Source organism: Protopterus annectens, chromosome 2.part0, assembly GCF_019279795.1.
Source record: "Protopterus annectens isolate FY-2018-M chromosome 2.part0, PAN1.0, whole genome shotgun sequence".
Classification (NCBI taxonomy): domain Eukaryota; kingdom Metazoa; phylum Chordata; order Ceratodontiformes; family Protopteridae; genus Protopterus; species Protopterus annectens.
The window spans coordinates 1,125,905,504-1,125,932,995 of NC_056728.1; the positions used below are offsets into that span (position 1 = coordinate 1,125,905,504).

Genomic DNA, 27,492 nt, shown 5'->3' on the forward strand with positions numbered 1-27,492 from the left:
ATGAACTAAACATAAGATATAATCATTTTAATTATACTGAATGAAATAAAATATATCTAGTATAACAGAAATGCAAGAATTTGTTTAGATGTCAACATTATCTGTTTTTGTCTACACTTTATGTGATCCTGAAAATGTAACAGGTGAGTTATCATTCTGAAGCTGACACCACAGTAGAGAAAAAAAAAACTGCCATGATAAATGTCCTCTATGTGGCACACCTGAGAAACATAAACTAACCATTATAGCTTTGTTTAGCAAAACCTGCAGAGCTATAGTGGTTAGTTTATGTTTCTTGTATATCCAATAAATAACTTCTACTTATTTCTTTCAGATACAAAAGTTATGCTATTTTTCACATTTGTGCCAAAAATCTGTATAAACTAGGACAACACAATCTGTGAGATTTTGCTTTAAAGCTGCCGTCAATTCAGACAAAGTGAGTTGAATATATGACCGCAATCTGGCATGCAGATCTGTGGAGCTAAAATGGTTTCCGTTATAAAATAGTTTTAAATTAATAAATGATAAAACGTTCAGATTTGTATCAATAACTGTAAAGGAACATGGTGACATAATGGGTGAGGTAGCATTTTGAAGCTGTCATCACTTTGGACAGACTGTATAAAATACTTGACATCTAGCTAGCACTCCTGCAGAAATATAAGGGAATAAAGAAATTTATATGAGATAGGACAATTATGATACTTTTCATATTTATGGGAATAGCAACATGATGGGTGAGATCATTTTGAAGCTGCCATCAGTTCAGAAATACTGGGCATAATGCATGACCTCCACATAGTACATCTGCAGAGACGTAATGGTTTGTTTACATTTCATATAAGAAAATGATGATATTTTTTCACAATAGTGTTAATATCTCTGTAACACAACATGGTAGCATGATGGGTGGGTATCTTTTTGAAGCTGCAAATCAGTACACACAAGCTAGGCTCAATGCACGACTTCTGTCTCATATACCTGCAGAGATATGATGCCTCATTAGATATATTATTATCAGTTAGATTTGTCAGATTACAGAAATCAGGATATTTGTCATCATTTGGACAATATCTTTAGAAATTAACAAAAAAATGACAGCCAATGCTTCATTCTGAAGCTGACATGAGTGCACATAACCTTTTTTAAATGACTCCTGTCTATTACAGATAGAAACATACTGTAATTTGCTTAGCTGTCAGATTAAGATAGATATTATTTTTTTCATATTTCTGTTAAAATCTTAGTAAATGAGTATGGCACAATACTAAATGAGATCTCAATTTGAAGTTGACATCCGGCCAAACAAATCAGGTGTAGACAGAAGGTGTCTACATGGTATGCTCATTCAGATATTATAACCCGATATAATAAACATGGAGAAAAATGCATAATGTCTGTGTTGATTTCCAAATATTATAGCACGTTTGAGTTGCAATATCAGCACATATGCCATAATGAAGATCTATATATGTCTGAACAAATTTCAAGTTTACACTTTTTGTATGGCTATTATGGTGCAAGATTTAGTAAAATTTGATTCACATATGGTATTAGAAATGGATTGTCTTAAAATTAGCTCCTGATGCACCATTGTTCCTATCAAGGAAGTTTGCTGTCAGCATTCCTGAGCTTTCCTGGAGTGAATAAGTTAAAAAAAACTCATCCAATGCCTTTGGTGAACTTGATGCGAACTACACAAACTTTCAAATGCCCATATAAACCTATCAAAATCACCTCATTCTTTATGCTGTGCAATACATTTTGTACTGACCAGGACCTTTAGGGCTGCACTTTTGTCTCCTCATGACTTAACACATCTCTTGTGAAGGACGATCGTCACTTACTCGTCCCGGCACTGCTTCTCTTTTTCCTCCTGCCTCCAGCTGTTGCTTTTCTCAGAGGATGTGAATTACATTTTAAATGTCAGTCTCTATAATTCTAGTTGGACTTTGAGGTCCTCATGCCATGATTTTCCTTGGACTGCTTCTTGCACACCCACAGCTACAGCCCCTGCTAAATTGCCTCGGTGTTGCATTCCAGATGCACACAAAGATGACACAATCTCACCTGTGAACATATTAGCAAGCTGGAATCCTTTTACTCTGCACTCCTTTGTCAGCTGTGCAACTGACAGTTTTAGCTTAGTTGTCAGAAAAACTAATTTTTGCCTGTTCCTAAACTAAGATGGCTAACTGGCTAAACAATAAAATAACTGCTATGCAAAACCAAACATTTGTTTATTTCTACATTGTAGCAGAGAGGGTATACACATATACCTTTAGTGACAAAGCTTCTTTAGGCTGAATTAGGTATATTTTAGTTACTTTATTTGCTTTTGTTTACTGGGAAAGTTTGACTGGATACATTGCCCATTTTTAGCTCAGTCCTAATATATTACAAAGTGTAAATAAGCTCTAAAGAAAGATGTACAAAAATAATAATGAAAAAAATTGTTACATAAAAAAGGACATTTTGAGTAGATGGACATTTTTATCATGTAGAGTCAGAGCATTTGCAGAGTCTAGTGTGATTTACATGTAGTCCAAGGTTGGTATTAACAGTAAGGATGTTGCATATTTGTCTAATGGTGAAAGGAATGTTGTTCCATAGTTTAATATGCTTTCTGAGCACAGGGAAACTCCATGTGAGTTACTGGATTTTTGGAGTTCTACTAGATGTTGGCCCTTTTGATCAAAAGTTCCTTTTCGGCTTATACCACTTTATTGCATTACTAATGGCGGACATGTTTGAGGAATGGTGGACTGTTTTTGGTGTCATGAGCTGTGTATATGATTTGTGGTGGGCACTTCTAGTTAATTCAGGTTCTGCAGGAGAATGCAGTGATGGGTTCAGTTTGTCCAAGCTTGTTCATTAGTGTAGTCTGAAGATTACTGAAAATTGTAGATACATACAGCACACTTGGATACAAGAAGGATGTTGCAGTGACGTTCCTGCTGTGGTCAGTGAGATACAGTCTGATTTTGTAAAATAACTCTATTTGTGGTGGGGTTTTAGGGCAATAGCACTGGCGTTTTAGTCAAATTTAAGTCTGTCATCCATGATGATACCCAGTAACTTGGTATGGGTGATTTGATCTATTTTAGTGTTGACAGATTACACTATATTTAGTGCAGTGCTTGTTGTTAGGAGGTTATTAAAAGTAAATGTGATTACTTTTGTTTTTTGTGATTCAAGTATAGTTGGGATCATTCTAGCTAAATCTCAGTAGAGGAGAAGGAGTCTTAGGTGGTTGTTGGAGCTGGGATAGTGTTGGGGTTGAACAAACAAGATTTGAGTCATTGGCATATTGCACGATTGTTGCATTATTGGCTGCCTTGTACATGTAATTTATGTATATTTTAAAAAAGAGGGGTCTTAGTATTAACAGCTGTGGCAATTTTGTTTTTACTGGTAGATTTAATCTTTTAGCACCATTCCCACCATTCCCAATTACCTTTTACCCTCCCATACTGCTTTGGACTACATTCATTCATACTCACACCACACCTTAATGGTGCCTATCTATTTTACATTGCATCTTCTATTTTTCCCAAATGAACCCTCACTCTTCCCATTTTAACTACATCTTCATACTCGCATCTTTTAAACCCCCCTGTTCCTTACATTCCAGAGAGGAAACCAGGATAACCTGTCTTCCTTCTTGGAAATTACTCCTTTCCTACCTACCCTCTTATCAGCTTTCAGATTCCACCACCACTAAACATCTTACTTCTTTTTCCTTCTTGAGCCCTACTTCTCCACTACTTGCCAACTATAACATACAGATCCCTTTACTCAATCGTGCTGCTACTCAGCTTATCCTTTATTCTTCTCATAGGATGATGCTAGGCTATTTGCCAGGAGGCCCTTATAAGCCGAGCCAAGAATTTCACCCATGTTCCCAAAAAGTCCGCACCTGTTTTCTCTGTCCAGTAGGAACACAGGTGGGATCCCAGTGGTATATTTTCTGTTTCCCTTCCAGTCATCCAGGTTCCTCTTAAAGACGGCTAGTGAGGTACTCTGCTTGACATGGAGAGGAAGTCTATTCCACAGATGGGGGAGTCACTGGGACACAAATCTATCCTGCCAACAAGTTCTGTTAATGTCACAGACCAGGTTGAGATCTTTCATGTGGGTTGTGTGAGTGGAGTTTGTCTTATGGATATGCAGCAACTCCAAGGCTGGGTCTGAAATGTCCTTGTATGCCACACACAGGTCATCTCTGAGCAGTCTGAGACTGAGTAGAGGGACAGGGCTTTTAGCCTATCTGTACAGGACAGGTGTTTGAGACCCTGGATTTTCCTGGTCAGGAACCTCTGTTGTCTCTCCAACTGCTGCATGTGCTTGGCAAGGTAAATGCCGAAGGGGGAATTGTACTCAATAATGAGTCTGATAAGTGCGGAGTACAGGGATGTTAGGACCTCCTTGTCCACTACCTTCTCCTGCTACTGGGCCATCTCTCATCCTATGAAAAACAAACCAGGATAACACGCTCGTACAAAGAAACACCCGCTTTAATGACTTTTAAACGCACTTTTAAATTGAACGTTTTTCGTTTCACTGAATAGTAAAACTTCTTCAGAAATATTTAAACATCTTAACATATCAAAAAATCAATCTTTAAATAAACTTTAAGTTAAATTTGGCGCCGAAAACCTCAATACATACCACGCCTTCTTAAAGCAAAACAACAATAAAACTTTCACTACACTACGATCTACTCTAATTGTATGAACATTCTGAAATTTACTAAAATTTGCTCATAGATGGATTCAAGAAACAAACATAAAACGCATAAAATCAACATCTAAAATCACTATAAGTCTTCAGCTAATTATTAGATAAACTGCTGAATAAATGACTTGATTTGATTTAATATAATATAATATAATATATAATCAACTCCTTTACTGAACTTCGTATAATATCAAATACATATATATATATTGATATATCCTATATTAAAATTTAAAATTAAAACATTAGTGTATCAACAAGCACTAAGTTAACTACCCTGTTTCTTATGCTGATATATAAAAAAAATATATATATATATATATATATATATATATATATATATATATATATATATATATAAAATAAACTAACAAATTTAAATAATAAACAGCACAAGAAAAAACACAAAAAATTCAAAAAATTATAATTATAAATTATGCACAAAAACAGCAACATGCCTATAGGCTGATATGCCCTATTGATTATTTTTGAATTTAAATGAAAAACGTTCAATTTAAAAGTGCGTTTAAAGGTCATTAAAGCGGGTGTTTCTTTGTATGAGTGTGTTATCCTGGTTTGTTTTTCATCTCTCATCCTACCCTGGACTCTATAATAGCTCTCAAAATCTCTCCAGCTCTGTCCCAACCACCTATCCATTACTTCCTCTCTAAAGTTTCCACACATATTGCACCAAAACTATTTAATGATGCGTCTCACCTGTACTCCAAATATACACTGATTAACCCCATTTTAACTCAAACCAAAACAAAAATAAATGGAAAAATATCCCCCCAAAAAAAGATGAAAAATAATTTCTCATTATACCAAAATCCTTCTTGGAGGAGATATTTAACCTAATCATGGCCTCTTGACCTATCAAAATGAACATAAACACAATTCTCTTGCACACACTACTTTAACCCCACCATGGTCAACCCCCAATGCTGGTAATCTAACTTTTGCTGCCATAAATGCTAGAAACATAAGAAATAAAACTGTTGAACTACATGCTGGATTATCCAACATAAGCCTTATGCTTAAACCCAACAAAAACTCCTCTGAAATCACACCTCCTGGCTATAATATCATCTGTAATGATTGTATCAATAGGAAAGGCAGTAGTATTGCTTTAATATTTCTCAGCAACTACCACATTTCCCTTACAATAAACCAACACTAAAATTCAGTTCAGCAGAGCTTCTTATTGCTTTTCTGAAAATAAACAAATATAAACAAATATGTATTACTATCCTGTGCAACCCTCCTGGAGACAATACAGCTATACTGTAAAATATCCTGTGCTGGATATCCATAACAATTCCTTAAGGAAAAAATATGATTAGATGATGTGAATATCAGTTTTTTGGACACAAACTCTAACTCTCCATCTAGCATGAACTTGCATGGTTTTATACAATTAAATTAATAGCCCCAAAAATTATAGCAAGACATCAAGCCCTCTATTAGACTGGATCTTAATATCAGACCCTAATAAATACACCACCACAGGTACAATGTCAGACTCTCTCAGTGATCATCTCTCAATATATACAAGAAGACATCTCGCGCATTCACTTAAACAGCCTCTTTATAAAATGACATGCAACCTTTCCAAGTTTAAACCAGAAATGTTCATTTCTACACTATTAACTGGAGCTTCCTAAAAATCTTCCCCTTAAACGATACTGTAAATGAATCTGATACAACTTTCTTGAATATCCTAAATAACCTTGCACCTCCTAGAAGTAAGAGACTAAAAACAAATAACCCAATTTAGCTATTCAAAAAGAATAGAATGCTAATGCAGGATAGAGAAGAGGCATGAAATGACAGGCATAAATATAAACGCCACAATGTCTTGAAAACTTCAGAATGCTCTGCAATTGTACTACAAAGCAAATAAATGAAGAGAAAAAAAACTATGCTACAATAACTTTCAGAATAATAGTAAACACAACCCTAAAAATCTGGACAGCCATTAAAGAAATTTTGCATTCTGTCCAAAAATTCAATCCTAACCCCTCTCCCAGTAACCCGACACTCAAAAATGCAATGCAACTGAACTCTTATTTCATAGATAGTACAGCATTAATAACCAAGAATTCCCAGCATCTAATTCTAACCCTGCCCAACACCACATCCACTTTCACCTTCAAACCTGTGCACACAGCCTACTGAAAACTACTCAAACTCAAACCATGTTTTACTTCAGTTGATGACTTTTCCAAGCAAGTCCCTTAAAATAGCAGACGATAGTATTGCCTATCATGTCTCACTGCTTATAAATCCAGGAATCTCATATTCCTTCACTTTGGAAAAAGTCACACTTTATCTCTCTGCACAAAGGAGGAAATTCAACAGACATTACTAACTTTAGAACAATAAAAATGTTATTCCTCACCCCTTCAAAATACTTGAAAAATGTATTCAAAAACAATAGCTAAACTATCTCCTTCAGGAAGAACTCCTATTCTCCACACAACATGGCTTCCTTCCCTCCCATAGTATTAGCACTGCACTTCTAACCTATACAAATTTTGTCAATAAAACTAGAGATAACGACAAACTGGTCTCCTTATTTCTAGACTTGTCTAAAGCCTGAAAACTACCTATCTAATAAGTATCAGTTGGTAAAAATGGCACTCCACACTTTCTCCATACCTCCCAATCACCAGTGGTGTACAACAAGGCTCTATCCTTGGTATCCTCCTGTAACATTCTCACTAACACCATTCAAACACACCTGCCTAATACAGTACGCAGATGACTTTCACACTCATTTGCACATATGACAACACAGCGCACTTCCAAAAATGTATTCAGGAAGCTTTAACAGTCACTAAAACATGGCTTTGTTACTCCCAACTCATGTTCAACCCTAACAAAAATAAATAAATAAATAAATAAATACTACTTTTCCCCCAAAACCATGTCTCATGAAAAAACAATTTACAGGCCTTTCTCTTAATAATACATCAGTTGAAGTTACCTGTTTTAGCAAATTATTAAGGATATTGGATGATAATCTTAAATTCGACCTGCATATGCAAATATTCGGAGAAGTGAATGTACGCGAGTATGATAGAAAGAAGTGAGCAAATAAAGTATGAGTAAATGCCAACCCAAGTCAATATGCTGAAGTAATTGAGAAATGAACTCAAGAATCTGAACAAATGAATGACTCAGTTTTCATATTCTGAAATCTATATGAAAATAAATAAATAAATAAAATATTTTGATATCTAACAAAAATGTTTTTAATAATTCTTGACAACCACCATCTGTGAAAGTCTTAATTCTATGCAGAGAGATTAGAATAATAATGCATTTCCAAGTGACACTAGCGCTCACATATTACACCAAACAGAATCTTACTTGTTTGCGTTAGTCACAGGCTTTGATTTGCCTCCAGGGACTAGTTCTGCCACGGTCTCATCCCAGGATGCCTGAAAGAATATTGACAACATTGATGACATTAATCATTGTAGCAACACACGGTTATAACACTATCAGATATAAGATGCCATTGGTTTAAGGCTGCATGCTCGAAACCAACTCCCTAATTTAAGAATTTCAGTTTCAGCACCATGTAAAACAAAATCATACAAAGGCAGGTAGGGAAACTGATCTAAAATGTGTTCACCCTCATGTTCATCACAAATGTATCTCAAAACTAATGAACTTTACGTTTCTGCAAAACAATATATTATTAGCAGAAAGTATACTCAATTACAGATGTTCAAATAACAGGATCATTGCTGCAGTGAATTCATAATACATAGCAATGATTCACAGGTGGTTGTCACTCTTCCAGACAAAATTTAAGAGCAGCCAGATGTACCCAGAGTTGTGAACGTTACCTTCTCACACCAACACCAACAAATATTGCTTAATACTTATAAGAGGTCTCATTCCACAAACATTAAAAGCACGCTTAAGCAAACAAGTAAAGGGCTTTAAGGGAACCATTAGTAAGCTCAAATCTGAGTATGATCTTAAAATAGCCACTAAAACCAAATATAACTGCAAATTATTCCTTAGCTGTGTTAAGAACATTCAATGTTTAAAACTACCCCATAATAATACTAATTACTCTGACCCTCAGCAAATAGCCAATATCCCAGCTGTTAGACTTTTAGACTTGAAAGTTCAAGTTGCACTCCACCCCACATTATAACTATTCCACAGATTCCACAATCCCAGCCAAACCCTTTAATTACTGTGGAACAAATTCTCTCAGTCCTCTCAAAAGCATAAACACCTCATCCGTGGGCCATGAGAATATACCAGGTTGTTTGATTAGCTTTTTTTTTTGGGGGGGGGGGCATCACCAGTGCATCACACCTAACTCAGGGTCTACTGGTCTTCCTCTACTCCCAGACTAACACCATTTTTTTTGACCAGGGCTACAGTGGATCCTAAGAGCATTCTGTGGGGTGGGGGTGGGGTGTTGTCTAGAATCTGCTGTTTTTTTTCTCTTTAAGGCCTACCCCTAGTTTTTCCTTCCTCATTTGATTGCATGATTTTCATTCTGGGTAAGGTATGCAATGGGACTGTGAGATGTCTTATCCCACCCCCTGCAGAAGCTCAGCCTTGCTCTCACCATGTCCCCTCATAGGCTACACCCCACATGTACAAACAACGGTGTCTGTCAGGGATGTCAAGGGGAATGCCCACATAACCACCTCCCACCTCAGGATGGGGACACCCCCCATAGCTTTCTGCTGCTCCATCAGATGCCAGTGATGCTAATTGAACCTGAGTTACCTGGGCTGTAGTCAGAGCTTTATCCCTCTACACTCCCACAGCGCCAAAGGTTGTCTGATTAGCTATGCATCATATGGCCTATCTGAACCCTTAATCTCCTTTGATGAAGCCACTCAACTGGCTACATTCCTGAAGCCTAGAAAACAACCATTTTTAATGCCATTATACAAGGGTATACATGGACCCTGGTAAATTTAGATTAATTAGTTTCAATGGCCTCAGCTGCCTCTTTTACCAGATTAATTTCTTTGCTAAAGTAACCAAAGCTGTCAACAGTGGTTGTGCTGTACATAGGGTTTATCTGGACCCAGCCATGGCCTTTGACACTTATGCAGGCATTATCTGAATATAAATCCTTATGCTGAGTTGTGGGTAGTTAATTGGTTGACAGAACTAATATGGTTAGAGAACTTCTGAAAAAACAGTGACATACTACATGGTTCAGGGATGAGTCTTCTTCAATTTGGCATCTATTTCTTAGACATGTAGGCCAACACTCCTGACTTATGATTATCAAAGTTTGTAGACGAATGCTAACCGGATGTCCACCAACTCACAGTTGCTCCAACGTGGGTTAGACCAGACCATGTTAACAATCAGTGCAAGGACAATGGTCTCAAATTAAATATGAAAAATTTAGCATAGTTCATTTTGGAAAATAAAACCTTTTCATATACCATATAGGTGACACACCCATTGCCATATGGGATTAAGGCAATGTTCCTTATAAATCCTTGTCATTTCAACATGATTCTGCAGCAGTTCAGAAAGCCTTCTATGACTCATTTAATTTTTAAAAACATTACCATTAGATCCAAAAAAGACTCAACTCCCATTTACTTTTATCTCATCGAGCCATTATTGACTATAATGCACCTTTCAGCATGTATTTGTCTAAAAATATCACTCAGGTTGTGATACCTCAGAGATTCATAACTAATAAGATCAGTGGCCTCAAAAATCTTAGTTATAATGGCAGGCTGGCAGTCCTCTCACTGTACTCAATCACTTACAGACTCATTCCGTCAGCCCTTTTTAATCTTTTATTTCTTCACAGAACAAATGGTACTTCAAATACCATGCAAAAAGAACTAAACCTTTACCAACAGACAAATAAGCACCACTGGTGTGATATAATCTTAGTGTACTCTGGAACAAATTTCCATTACATGTCAGGAAGATTACCATCCTACCTACCTTCAAGATAAACCAAGATAACTGTAGGGGCAGTCCTGAATTCTCCCCTGGTCCATATGATTTTTTTGGTTGTGATTGCAATGGTCTGTTGGCTGACTGTCTAATACTTACCTGTGAACCTACAAACATTAGCTAGAAACCCAGCTGTGAAAGGAGAGTAACTAACACCACCTTCCCTGGGATTCAGAAACATGCCTTTTATGATCGTGTAAGGGTTACTTTGGGGATGTTGAGAGGCTCAGACAGGAACTTTTCAGACTAAGCAGTCACTGAAATGACAATGCCAGCTAGGAAAGAGCTGTTTTCTCAACTGCAGATTAATCATAGGTAGACAGCATGTAGTATGCATGTAAGTATGCATGTGTACAAGCATAACCTGGTGTTGCTTTGAGAATTGCTCAATCATTAGGGTCACTGCAAAAATATCCCAAACAACAAATTAAAACAATATGTGAGAAGGTCACTGAAAACACAATCTGTAAAAACAAAATGAAACACCTGATGTTCATAAGGCTCATTTGCATATATCCCATGTGCCTTTGATACAAGATGTTTGGAAGGTCATTCAGTGGAAGTTCTAGCTTAGCTGGAGTTTTCATTTTGTTTTTACTGATTGAAGATTTTTCAGTGACCTTCTCATGTATCGTTTGTTTGTTGTTTGGGATATTTTTGCAGTAACCCTAATGAAAATGGACATCAGCTGGGTATAACAGCCCTGTGTTTCTTATGCTTAGTCAAACACTCTGCTTAAGACCAAAATATGCATACCCACAGCTAGTGGGGTTTGGCTTTATTGGCCTGAAATTGTCCATTAAAATGACAAAAGTCATGTGCACTCAGAATCGCCATTGCAGACCTGATATTCATAATGCTCATTTGCACATATCCCATATGCCTCTGATACAAGAGGTTTGGAAGGTCATTCAGTGGAAGTTCTAGCTTTGCTGGAGTTTGTTTTGTTTTTACTGATTAGCATTCGCATCCTAGGATGGAGGAGGGGAGGACTTGGCTTTGCAAACAAGGGCTAGCATTTATTGGAGGAAAACAATCACACTAGTCCAGAGGAATGTGTGCATATGTAATACAGATTGGAAGCTGAAGCAGGTCAGTAGGAACAGCATACCAAACTAAGCTTTTCTACTGCAGACATGATGACACCATTCTGGAAAACCCTGATTTCCTCACACAAAGAACTTCCCTACTCAGAGTCCAGCTGCGATGGGCCATGTGAGACAGGTGCTAAGAAAAGAGGAACAGATGATCATGGGGGGCATTATATCATGATGAACAGCAGACAGGAGAGGATGGAACAAAAAAATTAACAGCTGTCTTATAATATTCCATGTTAAGCAAAACTTAGTCATCTAACATTCGAGATGACGACAGAAACAATTTTAGGACTAGCAGAATAAACCATGCTATCATTATGAAAAATGGTGTAGAGCTCACATACATACAAGAGCTCAAAACTCGAACTCTTTTTGCTGACTTAAAATCCAATAACAGGATGATTTTAAAAATCAGAAATTTCAAAATAATCATCTGCATTTATTCAGAGATACCCTGTTAAGATTTCCAGAAAAAGAATCAAATCCCAATGGGACTGAGATGTTAATATTCTCTTAAGAAATAATATTACAGTAGGCCTAGAAGTCAAAGGTAAATCCTAATATAGTACTCTGATAAAGGAACACCGCAGGTCTTGGTGGATGAATTTGACAAATTCTTTCAGCAAGAAGTTCAGAAATCTAGTCTATGATATGGAGAAGCTGACCATGGAATGGAATGAGTTCATAGTTTTGCACCAATTAAGATAACCTCTTCCACTTCAAAAACTATGATGTTCTAGTAAAATGCTTGCTTGCTTTTACAGGATATCTAAAATGTGAGTAGATCATTTACTGGGAAAAAAACATTTCAACAACAAAGCCATGAGATGTGCAATGTAATGGCAGACGCAGAGTGCTGTCCCAGTGCTGAGCAAGAAGGTTTCCTTTGGGCAGAAAATGAACAACGTGAGACAATTTTATTTGAAGTGGAAGCACCTGAGCTCTATAGGCCAAAAATACAAGTTAAAGGATCAATGAAGTATTTTATTTTGCTGCAATCTGCATAACCACTTGAACTAAAAGAGTGGGGTACACATAAAGCAGGCTGTCGTTAAGGTCCTGAAAGGGCTCTGTGGGGCTGCATATGAAAGTTTGACAACAGAGAATTCAGGGTGATTTGACCAGAATTCGGTGTAACTGTCACCAAGCAGAGATCAAATCCTAGATGCCCTGAGGATAAAGGTGGTATCCATGTTCTGACTGATCTGCCTGCTTTAGTCTGTCTAGCAGAATACCCTGCATGTCTGGCAGATAGCGGCCTATAACTGAAGATCCATGGCCTATGCTAGTTCTCCAATCTGCCAGTTTGTCTGCAAAGATGGTATTCCACCTTGCTTATGCATGAAATGACTACTGAGTTATCTTTGTTTAGTTGAAGTATTCGTGTGGCAGACTACTGCTGAATGCCTTAGTGTTAGGCATACCACTAACATTTGTTTATGCTGCTGTGCATTTTTCTTCGCGCAAGAAACCAATTTCCATGATAAGCAACTCTTGATAAGATGTCCAAATACACTGCTGCTAGGTTAGGGAAGCCACTGTTTAAGCCATCAGAAAAAGTATGCCAAAATTCAAGCATGCTATTTGTAAATAATTCAACTTCTTTAAAACTGGTGAACTCTAAGAGTGAAGGAAATTTGAGGAGTCTGTCATCCAGTCTTACAAACTGCTTTAATAATGTTGAAATGTCCTCCTCCACTAAACCACAATACCAGCAAGGAAGGTTCATGCTGCCATTTTTTTCTGGAACACCAACCAATAGAACAAGGCTATCTTTATCACATTTTTGTTTGGGAGAGCAAGCCTTATTTTGCAAGACTCACTTCACTACTATACCCAAGAAAAGTCTTCATTTATGCTAATACCAAGTTTAAATTCCTTTCATTTATACTCCAGCACATGAATAATAGAAACAGAATGGCAATCTTGATACTGTCCAATAAATGAAGAGAAGAATACACCTGAATGAGACAATCACAATCATCACAATATAGGTAAATGTGCATGACCCTTTCCATGAGGGCTGCTGTTGCTGGGGGCAGCATACCTCTCAACTGTACAGATTTTCACAGAATGTCCAGATTTTTGCTTCATATTTTTGGTCTGTTCTTCATACATTTGTGGTTTTCTGGTAAATTATTGAATAATGAAGTCTGTAAGTAATACTAAATACAGACAAACATTTGAGAGTCAGACTTTATATCCTTCAGATATTATGTAATAATGCAACATGCTTTTATTTTAGCAACTTTCTAGACTTATCAGCACAATATTTAATGTCTGTCCCTGTTTCTGGGCCTTTGTCCCCCCATTCTTTCTGTCTTTGTCCATATTTCTTGCACTAAGAGGTTAAGAGATATGGGGGCAGGCACTTCATGAATAGCAACACAGCAGATTATGAGGCTGAACTGCAAGTCAAGACTACAAAATTACCCTCCCCCCAATGAAAAGTAGTAGTTTGCCTGGAGCTGTCCACACAATAGCAGTGGCCAGCAGTGCCCTATACAGTAGCAAACACCTACACAGTAACATTTCCCTATAATGTTAGGATTAGGTCCGAAACCTCTTAAACATTGTGGCATTGTGCGGAATTAAACTTAGAGCAGCTTTCTTGCACATAGAATAGCACTACAATATCCTAGCACCACATAATATCTTTCCTTTAACCCCAGAAACCTGCACTACCATATTTTAGCATTGTGCAACATCTTGTCCATAACCCCAGCAGCTACCCTAGGACACCCCTGTTAGACCCCAATTCTTAATCCAAAACAGCCCATCCTACTACAAAACCAGACATCATGGATATACAATTTCTAAATGTCTCTGTGACCAGCTTGGCAGATATGGGCATCCTAAGGCAATGTAGCAATTGTTGCATGTTCTCAAGCAACCTACATATATATATATATATATATATATATATATATATATATATATATATATATATATATATATATATTACACAACTTCCTTGGGGGCAAAAAACTTGCTTGCAAATGAGGCTGTCAAATACCCACACTACATTCCTCACACACAGATTGTGTTATGCTGAGGCACTTAAAGAATCCTTCCCAAATCTGAGACCTCCAAAGCCACCTAATAGCAACACTGCTTCTCAGCAACCACTAAAACATGCACCAAAAGCAACAAACATCTCACATAAGCCTACACCCAATGGTCCCCCAACAACAAAGCCCATAAGACAAGCATAAACTTTACCTAATACTCTTGTCACTGGGGACACCATTATGCGATGCACAGATGTCCCTCTCACCAGGTTAGACAAGGAGACAATAATGGTTAGTTACCTATCTAGAGATGTGCTCAAGTCACTGCAGCCCAGGTACCAATATGATTCTGTCACAGTCTGTGTGGATGTAAATGACCTGATATGTACCTCACTGGACTATATGAAAAGATACATAATAGATCTCTCGGAATGTGCGTCACAGGTACAATCCTTGCATTCAGCAGCATTTTGCCTTCACCACGGATGATGCGACAATATGAAAATAAAATGACTGATTTTAATAACTGGCTTAGTTTCTGGTGGCAGTCTAGGGAGATCCAATATCTGTTAGCTTGGGAGGAGATGGTCAACAGATCACATTGTTTTGCTAAGGATGGGCTGTACCTGTCCTGCCTAGGCTTCCAGATATTGGCTAAAACTATATCCATCCCCTTACAGCCTTTTTTAGGCAATACCAAAAACACAGAACTACCAACATATTGAAAAAGTCTCCAAGCAACCTTAAGATACTACTACACAATGCTAGGAAACTAAAGAAAAAACACCATACCCTTCAAGCCCTCTTCACTCTACAGAATGTAGACTTCTGTGCTGTGACCAAAACTTGGTTTAATGCTGTTGAAAGCATTCTGGCAATGCAAGGCTAAATAACCTACCACACATTTAGACCAACACTCTAACTCAGTCACCACCTTGGCATATAGTGCACAGCCTCTGATCACTATAATTAACCCAGATACTGGTTAAGTTCTGCTGCAAGGGCCAACTCCCAAACTTTTTCACTGAGAATTTTTATCTTTGTACAATGTAAGCAAGTTTTACTTGGAGAACCTTGCTGTGTATTAACATCAACTAATCATATCCATGCCTGCCTATGCTACAAATTAGTTTTTAACAATCCCACCCAACAGAGTTTTCCTTGAACTCTAAGTACCACTTACTAAGCTGACCACTGTCCTTTTTCTTGACCAGTATATTACACTGTATATGCCAGTTACTTAGTCTTCCTGGCTAACAGGTTTCTGTATACAGGGAATGAAAGATAACCTGTTCTACTTGGTACATCTTTGCTAATTTCTCTCTGTTGCCTATAAACTGATGTTATACTTTGACCTAAGGGTGGAAGGGTCACTGTACTAGAAAGTATTGCTAAATATCCCCTCACTGTTCTTTTCTCTTTCACTCAGTCACCACCTTTCCACACTGTGCATGGATGTGTCATATGTTATTACATTAGTACAGTTCTGTTTGTTCAAAGACTGTGTAGACAAATGAACAGAACTTGGTAGTGTTGTGTATTTGTATCAATTCTATTCAAATAATATAAGCTGTACGTATGTTGAGCCTGTGCCTTTAAAAGTATGTAATGTCAGTTTCTGGTATTCTGATGTTTATCTACGTATGTACATAAAACACTCTCTTGATATACTGGTTAATCTCATGAGTGTTACTAATTGATGATTTCATATTGTGCTTATCAGTTTACTGCTATGTTATGATAACTTGTTCTGCACAGCTCTATGTATACACTGTATTACTGTGGTTCTCTATCAGTACCATCTCCTGCTAACCTCCTTTCAGCTTATATTCAAACTTTTCTACCTTCTCTGTTTTCTTATACAATGGATATAAAATGTGTACACACCCCTGTTAAAATGACAGTTTTTTTGCGATATAAAAAATGAGACCACAATAAATCATTTCAAAACTTTTCCCACCTTTAATGTGACCTATAACCTGTACAATTCAATTGAAAAACAAACAAACCTGTTACAGGAAAAAATATAAAAAAATATAAAAACTTACAATAAGCTGGTTGCATGTGTGCAAACCCTTAAACGAATACTTTGTTGAAGCATCGTTTTATTTAATTACAGCATTCAGTCTTCTTGGGTAGGAGTCTATCAACATGGCACATCTTGGCTTAGCAATATTTGCCCACTCCTCCTTGCAAAAGCATTCAAAATCTATCAGATTTTGAGGGCATCTCTTGTGCACAGCCCTCTTCAGGTCACCCCAAAGATTTTCTATTGGATTTAGGTCTGGGCTCTGGTTGGGCCATTCCAAAACTTAAATTTTCTTTTGGTGAAGCCATTTTTTTGTTGATCTGGATGTATGCTTGGAGGTCATTGTCGTGTTGAAAGGTGAAATTCCTCTTCATCTTCAGCTTTCTAGCAGATGCCTGAAGGTTTTGGGCCAAAAGTGACTGGTATTTGGAACTGTTCATAATTCCTTCCACCTTGACTAAAGCCCCAGTTCCAGCTGAAGAAAAGCAAACCCAAATCAGGATACTGCCACCACCATGCTTCACAGTGGGGATGGTGTTCTTTTGGTGATGCAAACTGTTTTTGCAGCAAACATACCTTTTGGGATTGTGGCCAAAAAGTTCAACCTTGGTCTCATCAGACCATAACACATTTTCCCACATGCTTTTGGGAGACTTGATGTATTGTTTTGCAAATTTTAGCAAGGCCTGGATGTTTTTCTGTGTTAGAAAAGGCTTTCATCTTGCAACCCTACCCCACAGTCCAGACATATGGAGAATACGGAAAATTGTCACATGTAGTACACAACCACTACTTGCCAGAAATTCTTGCAGCTCCTTCAGTGTTGCTGTAGGTCTCGGCAGCCTCTCTGACAAGTTTTCGTCTTGTCTTTTCATCAGTTTTGGACGGATGTCCAGTTCTTTGCAATGTCACTGTTGTCCCATATTTTCTCCACTTTTTAATGACTGTCTTCACTGTGTTCCATGGTATATCCAATGCTGTGGCAATTCTTTTGTACCCTTCTCCTGACTGATCCCTTTGATGCTTTGTAAGGTCTCTGCGAACCATGGCTTTTGCTGTTGCAGGCAACTGAGTAAATGTCAGGAAAATCCTACTAGGACAGCTGGACTTTATTTGGGGTTAATCAGAGTCTCTTTAATTGATGGAAGGTATTTACCCAAGATGACTAAAAGCTGTCATTAAATCAAAAGGTGCTTCAACAAGGTATTAGTTTAAGGGTGTGCCCACTTATAGAACCAGCTTATTGTACATTATTTATATTTTTCCCCCTAACAGATTTGTTTTTTCAATTGAATTGTACAGGTAATAGGTCATATTAAAGGTAGGAAAAGTTTTGAAATTATTTATTTTGGTCTCATTTTTATATCACGACAACCTCGCATTTTAACAGGGGGTGTGTACAGTTTTTATATCCACTGTACATCCCCACCATAGTCTCTTGCTCTGACTCTCTGTGGTCCTCCCTTCATATGCCTCAGTATAATATGACAGTTTAGTAGAGTTTTTTCTTTCCTTTCAGAGCATCTGATGATTATATTTGAACAAGATACCACTGAAGCCCTGCCACAAGACCCAAGTCCCAAACTTTTTCACTGAACATTTTTGTCTTTGTAAAATGTCAACAAATTTAGCTTGAAGAACCTTGCTGTGTATTAACACTACCTAGTCAAATACAGGTCTACCTGTGCTGGAAATTACATCCCCTGACAGAGGTTTCCTTCCACTCTAAGGACCACTTACTAAGCTGGTCACTGTCCTTTCTCTTGAACACTGAATGTGTCAGTTACTTAGTCTTTCTGGCTGACAGGTTTCTGCATTCAGGTAATGAAAGTAAACCTGTACTACTTGGTATCTCTCAGTTAACTGCTTTCTTTTGCCTATAAACTGATAAATCTCTCTTAATACTCTAACCTGAGGGTGGAAGCCTGCTACATTCTCCTACCCTCATTTCCCAGCCACCCCCTCTTATACTACAATATTTCCTACACACATTTTGCTTGTGACTTCTATTCTATAACCCTTCCAAACAACCTTCATGTCATATAAACAACCCTGTTTCCTTTTCCAAATTCCCAACTTCCATTTAATCTTATAGCACCATTTCCAACTACCTATCTACATCTCACTCTGCCTTGCTTTATACACATTCATAGTCACACCCCTCCCTAACAGCATCTATTCTACATTTCCCAAATAAACCTTCACTTCTTCCTAATCTCTAGCTTTTTAAACCCCCATTCCTTAAATTCCAGAGAAGTTACAAGGACAAGCTAATACTCTTCCTTCATAGAAAATAAATCCTACCTACCTATCAGCTTTTAAACTCCAACACCACTAAATATCCTTCTATCTTGCTACATCTTCTTCACCTCTACTTCCCTTCCCCACTACCTTGCAACTATAACATACAGATCATCTTAATTAATCATGCTACTACTCAACTTATCCTCTATTCTTCTCCTGCTGCTGGCCCATCTTTCATTCTACCATGACTTTATAATAGCCCTCAACATATCTCCAACTCATCACAATGCCTAAGCCCTACAATCTACAAACATTGCGTCAAACCAATTTAATGAGGCCTCTCAATTTTACTCCAAATATAGACTGATCCATTTTAATTCAACCCAAAACAAAATTGGGTGGAAAATACTCTCCAAAAACAAGCATCAATAATTCTCCAGTATACTAAAATCCTTCAAGGAGGAGACATTCAACCTAATCCTGGCCCAATCTATCACAATGAGCATTAAGACAATTCTCTTCCATACACTACTCTACAATGGTCAACCCCCAACTGGTAATCTACCTTTTGCTGCCATAAATGTTAGAAGCATAAGAAATAAAATTGCTGAACTAGCTGTCTGGATTAGCCAACATAAGCCTGATATTCTTGCTGTAAATGAAACCTGGCTTAAACCCAACATAAACAAGTCCAAATTACACCTCCTAACTATAATATTATCTGTAATGACAGCATAAAGAGGAAAGGTGGTGGTATTGTTTTCATATTTCCCAACTATCACATTTCTCCTTACAACAAACCAATACCAAAATTCAATTCAGCAGAACCTTTTATAATTTTCCTGAAATTAAACAACTATAAACAAATATGTATTACTGTTCCTTACAGCTCTTCTGGTGACAATACAGCTATACTGGAAGATATCCCACATTGGATATCCATAAAGATTCCAGAAGAAATACTATTACTAGGTGATGTGAATGTCAACTGGTTGGACATTAACTCTAACTCCCCAACATCTAGCATGGATCTATTTGGTTTCACACAACTAATTAATGGCCCCACAAATTATAGCAAGATATCAAATTCCCTATTAGACTGGATCCTAGCATTGGACCCTAGCAAATACACAAGCTCAGGTACAATGTCTGACTGTATTCAGTGATTATCTCCCAATGTATATAGCCAATCATCTCACACATCCACTTAAACATCATGTTTATCAGTTTATAAAACAACACAACCTTTCCAAGTTTAACCCAGAAATGCTCATTACTAACCTATCATGTACTAACTGGAATGTTCTACAAATCCTCCCCTTAGATGATGCTGTAAATGAAGTCACCATAACTTTCCTGAATATCCTCAATACCCTTGCATCTCCTAGAAGGAAGAGACTAAAAACAAATAATGCAGTTTGGCTATCCAGAAAGAAAATAATTCTAATGTAGGATAGAGAAAAGAACATGGAAAGAATGGCAAAAATATAAAACACTGCATTATCTTGAAAACTTCCAAATCCTTCACAATCATACTAAAAGCAAATTAATGAAGGCAAAAAACTATAATATAATAATTTCAGAACAAAAGTAAACACAACCATAAAAAAATTCTAGACAGCCATTAAAAACATCTTACATCCCAGCCATAAATTCAACCCTAAACCATCTACCAATAAGTCATCACTTGAAACCGCAATACAATTCAACTCTAGCTGCATAGTATAGCATCTATAACCAAGGATTCCTCAACATCTAATCCTAACCCTGCACAACAGCTACATATCACCACATTCTCTGCCCACATCCTATATAAAACTACTCAAACTCAAAACATGCTTGAGTTTAGCTGATGACCATCCAAGTGAATAACTTAAAATTAGCAGATCACAGCATTACATACCCTCTCTCAAACTTTACAAATAGTCATTTCAAGAATCCCACATTCACTCTCTCTGGAAAAACTCACACATTATCCTTCTGCACAGAGGAGGAGATTTAACTGACATTACTAGCTTTAGCCCTATAGCAATCTTACCCCCCTCATCTCCAAAATACTTGAAAAATGTATTCAAAAACAATTATTTTATTTTATATTTGTTAAAGATATAGACTAGGTGACCCATTTTGGTCCTTGGTTTGTAGACTTTTAGTAGGCCTTGTTCAGAACTGTGGAGTAATCTAGTGGGTAGGTAATGAGAGATTAGAGATGAGATAGTTGGACAAAAAGAGGGCTGGTATTGAACAAAGTGAATAATCTGAAACTGATTATACTGAGGCAGGTTAGGTAATTCTTGCCAATTTAGTTCTTTTAGTGAGAGACAGTGATTGGACTTGTAAGACGTTTGAGCAGCAAATCTGGCAATCATGTTATATGTTGTTTCTAACTTGTTTATTAGACCTTTGTTGAGGCTGGTGAGAATCTGGGAGCTATAGAGTAAAGCAGGTAAGAGGTAGGCATTTGAAAGGGTTAGTTGTGCTGTTTCAGTAAGATATTTTTTGTTTCTATAGAGGAAACCTAGCTTGAGATGTGTTTTTCGGATACAATTATTGACATGTAAATCAAAGGTTAGTCTATCATCAAGAGTAACACCTAAGAGTTTTGTACTGGTGTCCACCTGTATTATTCTGTGACAATATGGAGAAGGAAGACTTTATGTGGTTAAGGTTTTTAGGGAGAAATTGTAGTAATTTGGTTTTCACAGGATTAAGGATAAGTTGAATTTCGGATAATCAGTTTTCTACAGAGTTAAAAGAGGACTGGGTGTGTGATTTTAGCTGAGTTGGTGATTCGGCAATAATGATAAGTGTAGAATAATCTTCATAGTGTATCATTGAGGATCCAGGACAGGAAGAGTAGAGAAGGGTGGTAAAGATGTTAAAAAGAAGTGGCCCAAGAATAGAGCCTTGTGGAACACCTGTTTTAACAGGAAGAAGAGGGGAGAAAGCTGAGAGCCATTTGACTGATTGGAATCTATCAGAGAGATAGCTGTTAAACCAAGATATAGTGGATGGAGAGAAGTGTAAATTTGCTAGTTTAAGGAGAAGGAGTTTACGAAAGACTATAGCAAAGGTTTTAGAGAGGTCAATAAAGAGACTGTAAATAAGTTTGTTACTGTCTCTAGCTAGTGATACAGAGTTTAGGAAAGACAGAAGAGCTGTAGTAGTGTTGTGCATGGGATGAAAGCCATGCTGGATAGGTGTGAGTAGATTTTCTGAAGAAGATAGTGTAAGACTTGATTGTGTATACATTTTTCCAGAATTCTGGAGAGTGGTGAGAGTATGCCTATGGGTCTAAAATTAGTTATATCTATGGAGTTTCCTCCTTTGTGTATTGGAAGGGTGTAAAATTGCTTCCAGATGGAAGGGAATGTGGATTCCATGCTAGAGTGTTTTTTAGAATAGAAAGTGGGAAAGCAAGAACATCAGCAGCAGCCTGAAGGAATGTGGAGGGAATGTTGTCTACAGATGTGGGCAAGGTTTTAATTTAGATGGCAGAGTTTTAATATATTTATTGGAGACAGGTTTGAGGAAGAAGGTAGTGGTAGGGTTACTAGTGATGGAAGAGTTTGAGCTATTAGGTCTATTATTGTTGGTGAGATGGTTTGTGTCTTGATTTAGTAATTTGGATATGAGTCTATAAAGTAGTTGATGAATATGGAGACAGCTTTCTCATGTGTTTTGTCAGGATGAGGGTTAGGGGAGACTAGTGTGCCTGGGTGTAGTAGTTGATTTACAGAGTGCCAGTATGTTTTAGGGTTGGATTTAAAGGTAGAAAATCGATTATTATAGAAGTTTTTCTTATCTTTATTTATGTGACTTTTGGCAGGATTTCTGAGTTTTTATATTTCTGGAGGTCTGGTCGATATTTAGTTTTAAGTCCAAATTTTCCATGCTTTGCCTTTTTTTTTATTTAGTAGTCCACAGGTGTTTACAGTCAGCCATGGGGATGTGTTAGACTTTATGTGGACTGTTCTAAGGGGTGCAGGATAATTTAAAATACTAAGGAAAGTGGAGTTAAAAAAGTGAACAGCTTCATCCAAGGGAAGTAGTTTTAAGGTATTCCAGTTCACTTTTGATAATAAAGATTTGAGTGTTTCAAGATTAAAGTTTGTTAGTTTTCGGTGTTTGACAAACCTTTGAGGTTTAACTTGATGGGATGTGTATCTGAGTATTTTTATTGGGCAGTGGATCACTTAGGGAATTTGGTAGTGTTTCAGGGTTATGGTATTTGGAAGGGTGTGAGACAAGAATCCAGTCAAGGAGAGATGAGGATGTATGGGAGTTATTGAAATAAGTGGGATCAGAGATGAGTTGACTAAAACCATAGAGATTAAGGTATTGTGAGGAGTTTTGAGAGGAGAGAGATAGCACTAGTTAATACTGACATCCCCAAAAATGATAGTTTCATTTGGGATGTGTTGGGAGATATGAGCAAGCATATTTTCCAGTAAGGGGATGTTATCACCTGGTGGAATGTAAATTGCTACAATGATGACAGTGGAATGGCTATTAATATTTAGATTTACAGATAAACTTTCAACTGGGGAGAAGGCTTGGGATGTAAAGGTAGAGTTAGAAATGGTAAGGTGGTTAGAGTGTAAGATATCCACGACTCCACCTTTTTTTTTTGTTCGATCTATACAGTATATGCTATAGCCAGAGGTCAAGATCTCTATGTCTTGGTGTTGGGATTTCAACAAGGTTTCAGTCAGAACAGGGATATCTGGAGTATGGTGGGAGATCCAAGCATGTAGTTCACTTACTTTGTTCAGAATATTCCTAGTGTTTATTGAATAGAAGGAAAGATGTTTGTTTGGGAGATTATTGACTTTGGGGTTAGGAGGGCTATCAGTGGAGTGTATTGGACCAGGGTTAGGATGGATGTCTCCAGCTAAGAGAATGTTTTTGTGGAGGTAGATGAGTTTGAGCATACTAGCACTGGGGGTGTAAGTATTTGGTTTTGTGTTTGGTAGGGGTGAGTTGGGGGTTAGGTAAGTGTATTTTTGGCAAAAGAGTATTTAATGAGAAGATAGATGGAAAAATGGAGGTGGTTTGATGATTATTTATATGGCTACAGCAATTTGGGTTTGTAGGGGAGATATGTTTGGGGTGTAAGTGGATGTTAAGAGATGCGAGTGCAAGGAGGAGGAGTAGGAGAGGCAATAATAGGATGGATGTAGTTAGAAATGCATAGATTTCACTGTTTGAGGAATACATATTGTAGGGTGTTTTTAGTTAATAAAATGCACGGGGGTATAGTTTGTTGGTCTATTAGATAGGGTATAATAGTGTATACCAGCTAGTACCAGTAGGGGGTTGAAGTTAGAATATTTTGTTTTAGCAGCAAGAGGGTTGAGGTATAGACTATTATGGAGTGAATAGTATAGACTATGATGAGGTGCAAAGTAGTTAGCTATAAAGGAAATGATATGGGGGGTGTGTGGGAATGGGGGTGGGAGTGTAATGAAGTGAGCTAGAGTGTAGCGAAGGCAAACGGAGCAGGGGAGCCAAGCTCAGAGTCAAGCATAGTCCAGAAACAATTAGTAAACTCTGACAGAATAAGGCTATGTACTGTTAATAGTAAGAAAAAAAGGTTTTGTTGTGTAGTACTATCAGGTAAGAAATATCTTAGAGGAGGCTGGGTAAGAAATATCTTAAAACAGGATAAGAAGTCTAGCATTTAATAGACATAAGTTTGTTGAAACTAACAGGCAGTCTATTAAGAAATGGGGGGTTTCTTGCTGCCAAGCTACTTTACAGCATACCAACTTGCTAGAGAGTACAGTAGATAATGCCTTAAATAAGTATATTGTAAAATGTAAAAACTAAGCCAACATACTTTGCAGATATAGACACTGCAAGGTAAGAGAACAGAGCTGTGTGATGAGTGAATTGCTAAACTTATCTCCTGCAGGAAGAACTCCTGCCCCCCACACAACATGGCTTATTGTCTTTACCATAATACTAACACTGCGCTTCAAAAATACATAGATACTATCAATAAAGCTATAGTTAATGGCAAACTAGTCTCCTCCTTATTTTTAGACTTGTCTAAAGCCTTTGACGCAGTCTGTCACAACAAGATTCTACTTCAAATGCCCACATCAGTTCTCTCTCTCAGTCCACCCTTCTGTGGCTCAAAATCTAACTATTCAATACATATTAGTCAGCAAAATGGAACTCCAACCTCTCTCCATACCTTCTGACCACCAATGGTGCACCACAAGGCTCTATCCTTGGTCCCTCCTCTTTAATATTCTCACGAACACCCGCCACACAGCACGCATCACTAATACAGTATGTAGATAACTCCACACTGATTTGCACATCTATGTGACACACCTCCAAAAAATTTCTCAGGAAGATTTAACAGGAACTGAAACATTGCTTTGTAACTCACAATGCATGCTGAGCCGTAAAAAACAACTACATCTTTTTTCCCCAAATCCCTCTCCTATAAAAAAACACAACTTAAAGTATTCTCTCTTGATAACATAACCATTGAAGTCACTTCTCATAGTAAATTATTACAGATGATAGTGGATGATCATCTTAAATTCTATCTGCATATACAAAATTGCATAAGAAAAAAATCAACAAAAACTAGGGATGCTTTATAGAGCCAAAAACTCTCTCACCAACTCAACTAAATCTTCCCTTGTCACTACTTATTCTCCTCCGCACACTTTTTTTCTGATGGTCCCATCCTTATTAACCTTCAGGCATCACAAAAATCAAAACTTGAGCAATGCTGTAACAAAGCTGCTAAATGCACAGCAAACACACTTTCCAGAAACCACCACTTTATACCACTACAAATCCTAAATTGGTTATTACTACCCCCATCAACTAACATATACACAACTTCTTACCACCTACAAAATTATCCAGAATCTATCTGCTTGTCCAGCACTAAACAACACTCTACACAACTATGTACCTAGTCAGTCATTATGATCCAGTGATTAAAAACGCCTGTCTGCCCACAAACCTATCAAATCTGCTGGGCATTGTCTGTACTGGTACCATGTTGCTATGGCCTGGAACTCCTCATCTCTCTCCATCAGGTAAATACCCTCACTCCTGTCCTTCTAAACCATTTTGAAAGACTTCCTAGCCAAAAGTTGGGTCTGTTCTTCCTCAACACCAAGAGAAACTATATCCCTAAATATGAAAAAAAAACAATGATACCTTCCATCTCCTTAGTCTCCCTTCTTCACTCACTTCCTTATTTCTATCAATTTCTCTCCCTGGCCCTATACACATACAATAAACTTGATTTTCTCTCGCTTTGTATTGCAATTCCTGTTTGTACAATACTAATACTAGCTTACCTTTAATTTTATTTATTTTATTTTACATTTGTTTACTGGGAAAAGTCTGACTGGGATAAGCCCCATTTTCAGTGGAGGCCCGGGGAGAAAAGCTCCACATATAGAGATCATACAAAATTTATATGAGAAATTATAAAAAACTTATATAGGAAATTATGCAAAAAATTTATAAGACACAGTACACCAGAAATTACATTTGATGCTATTATAGCTGACATTTATATTATACAATTTTGCTATAAACAGGCTAAAATTTCTCTATCAAATCATTGTTTTATAACTTGCATCTTCTCAACCAATGTTTACATATGTCTAATTTGGTATAGTTATTTAAACTCTTTTTTGCTTCCGCTGAAAATTATGTCAATAAATAAATAAATAAATAAGCAGCAGCACAGACTGGGGCCAAAGTTGGAGGAGTCTCAATCCACATTAGGAACAAACATACCTCTAGGTTGGTTAAATAGGATGGAGCTCATCCACATGCAAGTCAGCATACACAAACTCTTTATGCTAAGCATAAATCCCTATGTTACTCAATGAATTACTGACTGTCTCACAGACAGGGACCAAAATTTAGGACTGGTGAGACCATCTCCACCAAGAGACCAGTCATCAGCGTAGTACTCCAGGGTTCCATGCTGCACCCGCTCCTGTTTGGCACCTACCCCTCAGATGTCAAAGGTAATGTTCAAGGCCTCTGGCTCATGAAGTTCACAGATGACTGTAAATTGGGAGCTATTACAGATACCCTCCAAGAAACCAACATCTTGCAAGTAGGTTTAACATAGAGAAATGGCTGATGTGGAAGCCATGGTCTAAAACTCAATGCCAAAAAATGTATTATAATGTCCTTTGGGAAGCTGTCAACTCAAGTTAATTACCCCATCGATAAGAATACCCTTACTAGTCAACCCAGTATTAAGGGATCTGCGAACATATGTAAAAATTTGGCCTTTGACCAACATATAGCTAAGATAGTAAGAAAATCATTCTAGGTCACCCAGCTTATAGGTAAGGAAATGACATCCCAGTCTAAGAAGTTATAGTACCAC

General features: G+C 37.4%; 1 protein-coding gene across 1 annotated transcript in view; it reads right to left on the reverse strand.

The window, feature by feature from the left end:
* Positions 1-27,492, reverse strand: part of LOC122793371 (probable E3 ubiquitin-protein ligase HERC6) — a 962,939-nt gene that overhangs the window by 114,381 nt on the left and 821,066 nt on the right. The window contains exon 21 of the mRNA XM_044061322.1: positions 8,119-8,189. Coding sequence (XP_043917257.1) covers positions 8,119-8,189 — 71 coding nt within the window. The remainder of the gene's footprint in view (positions 1-8,118; positions 8,190-27,492) is intronic.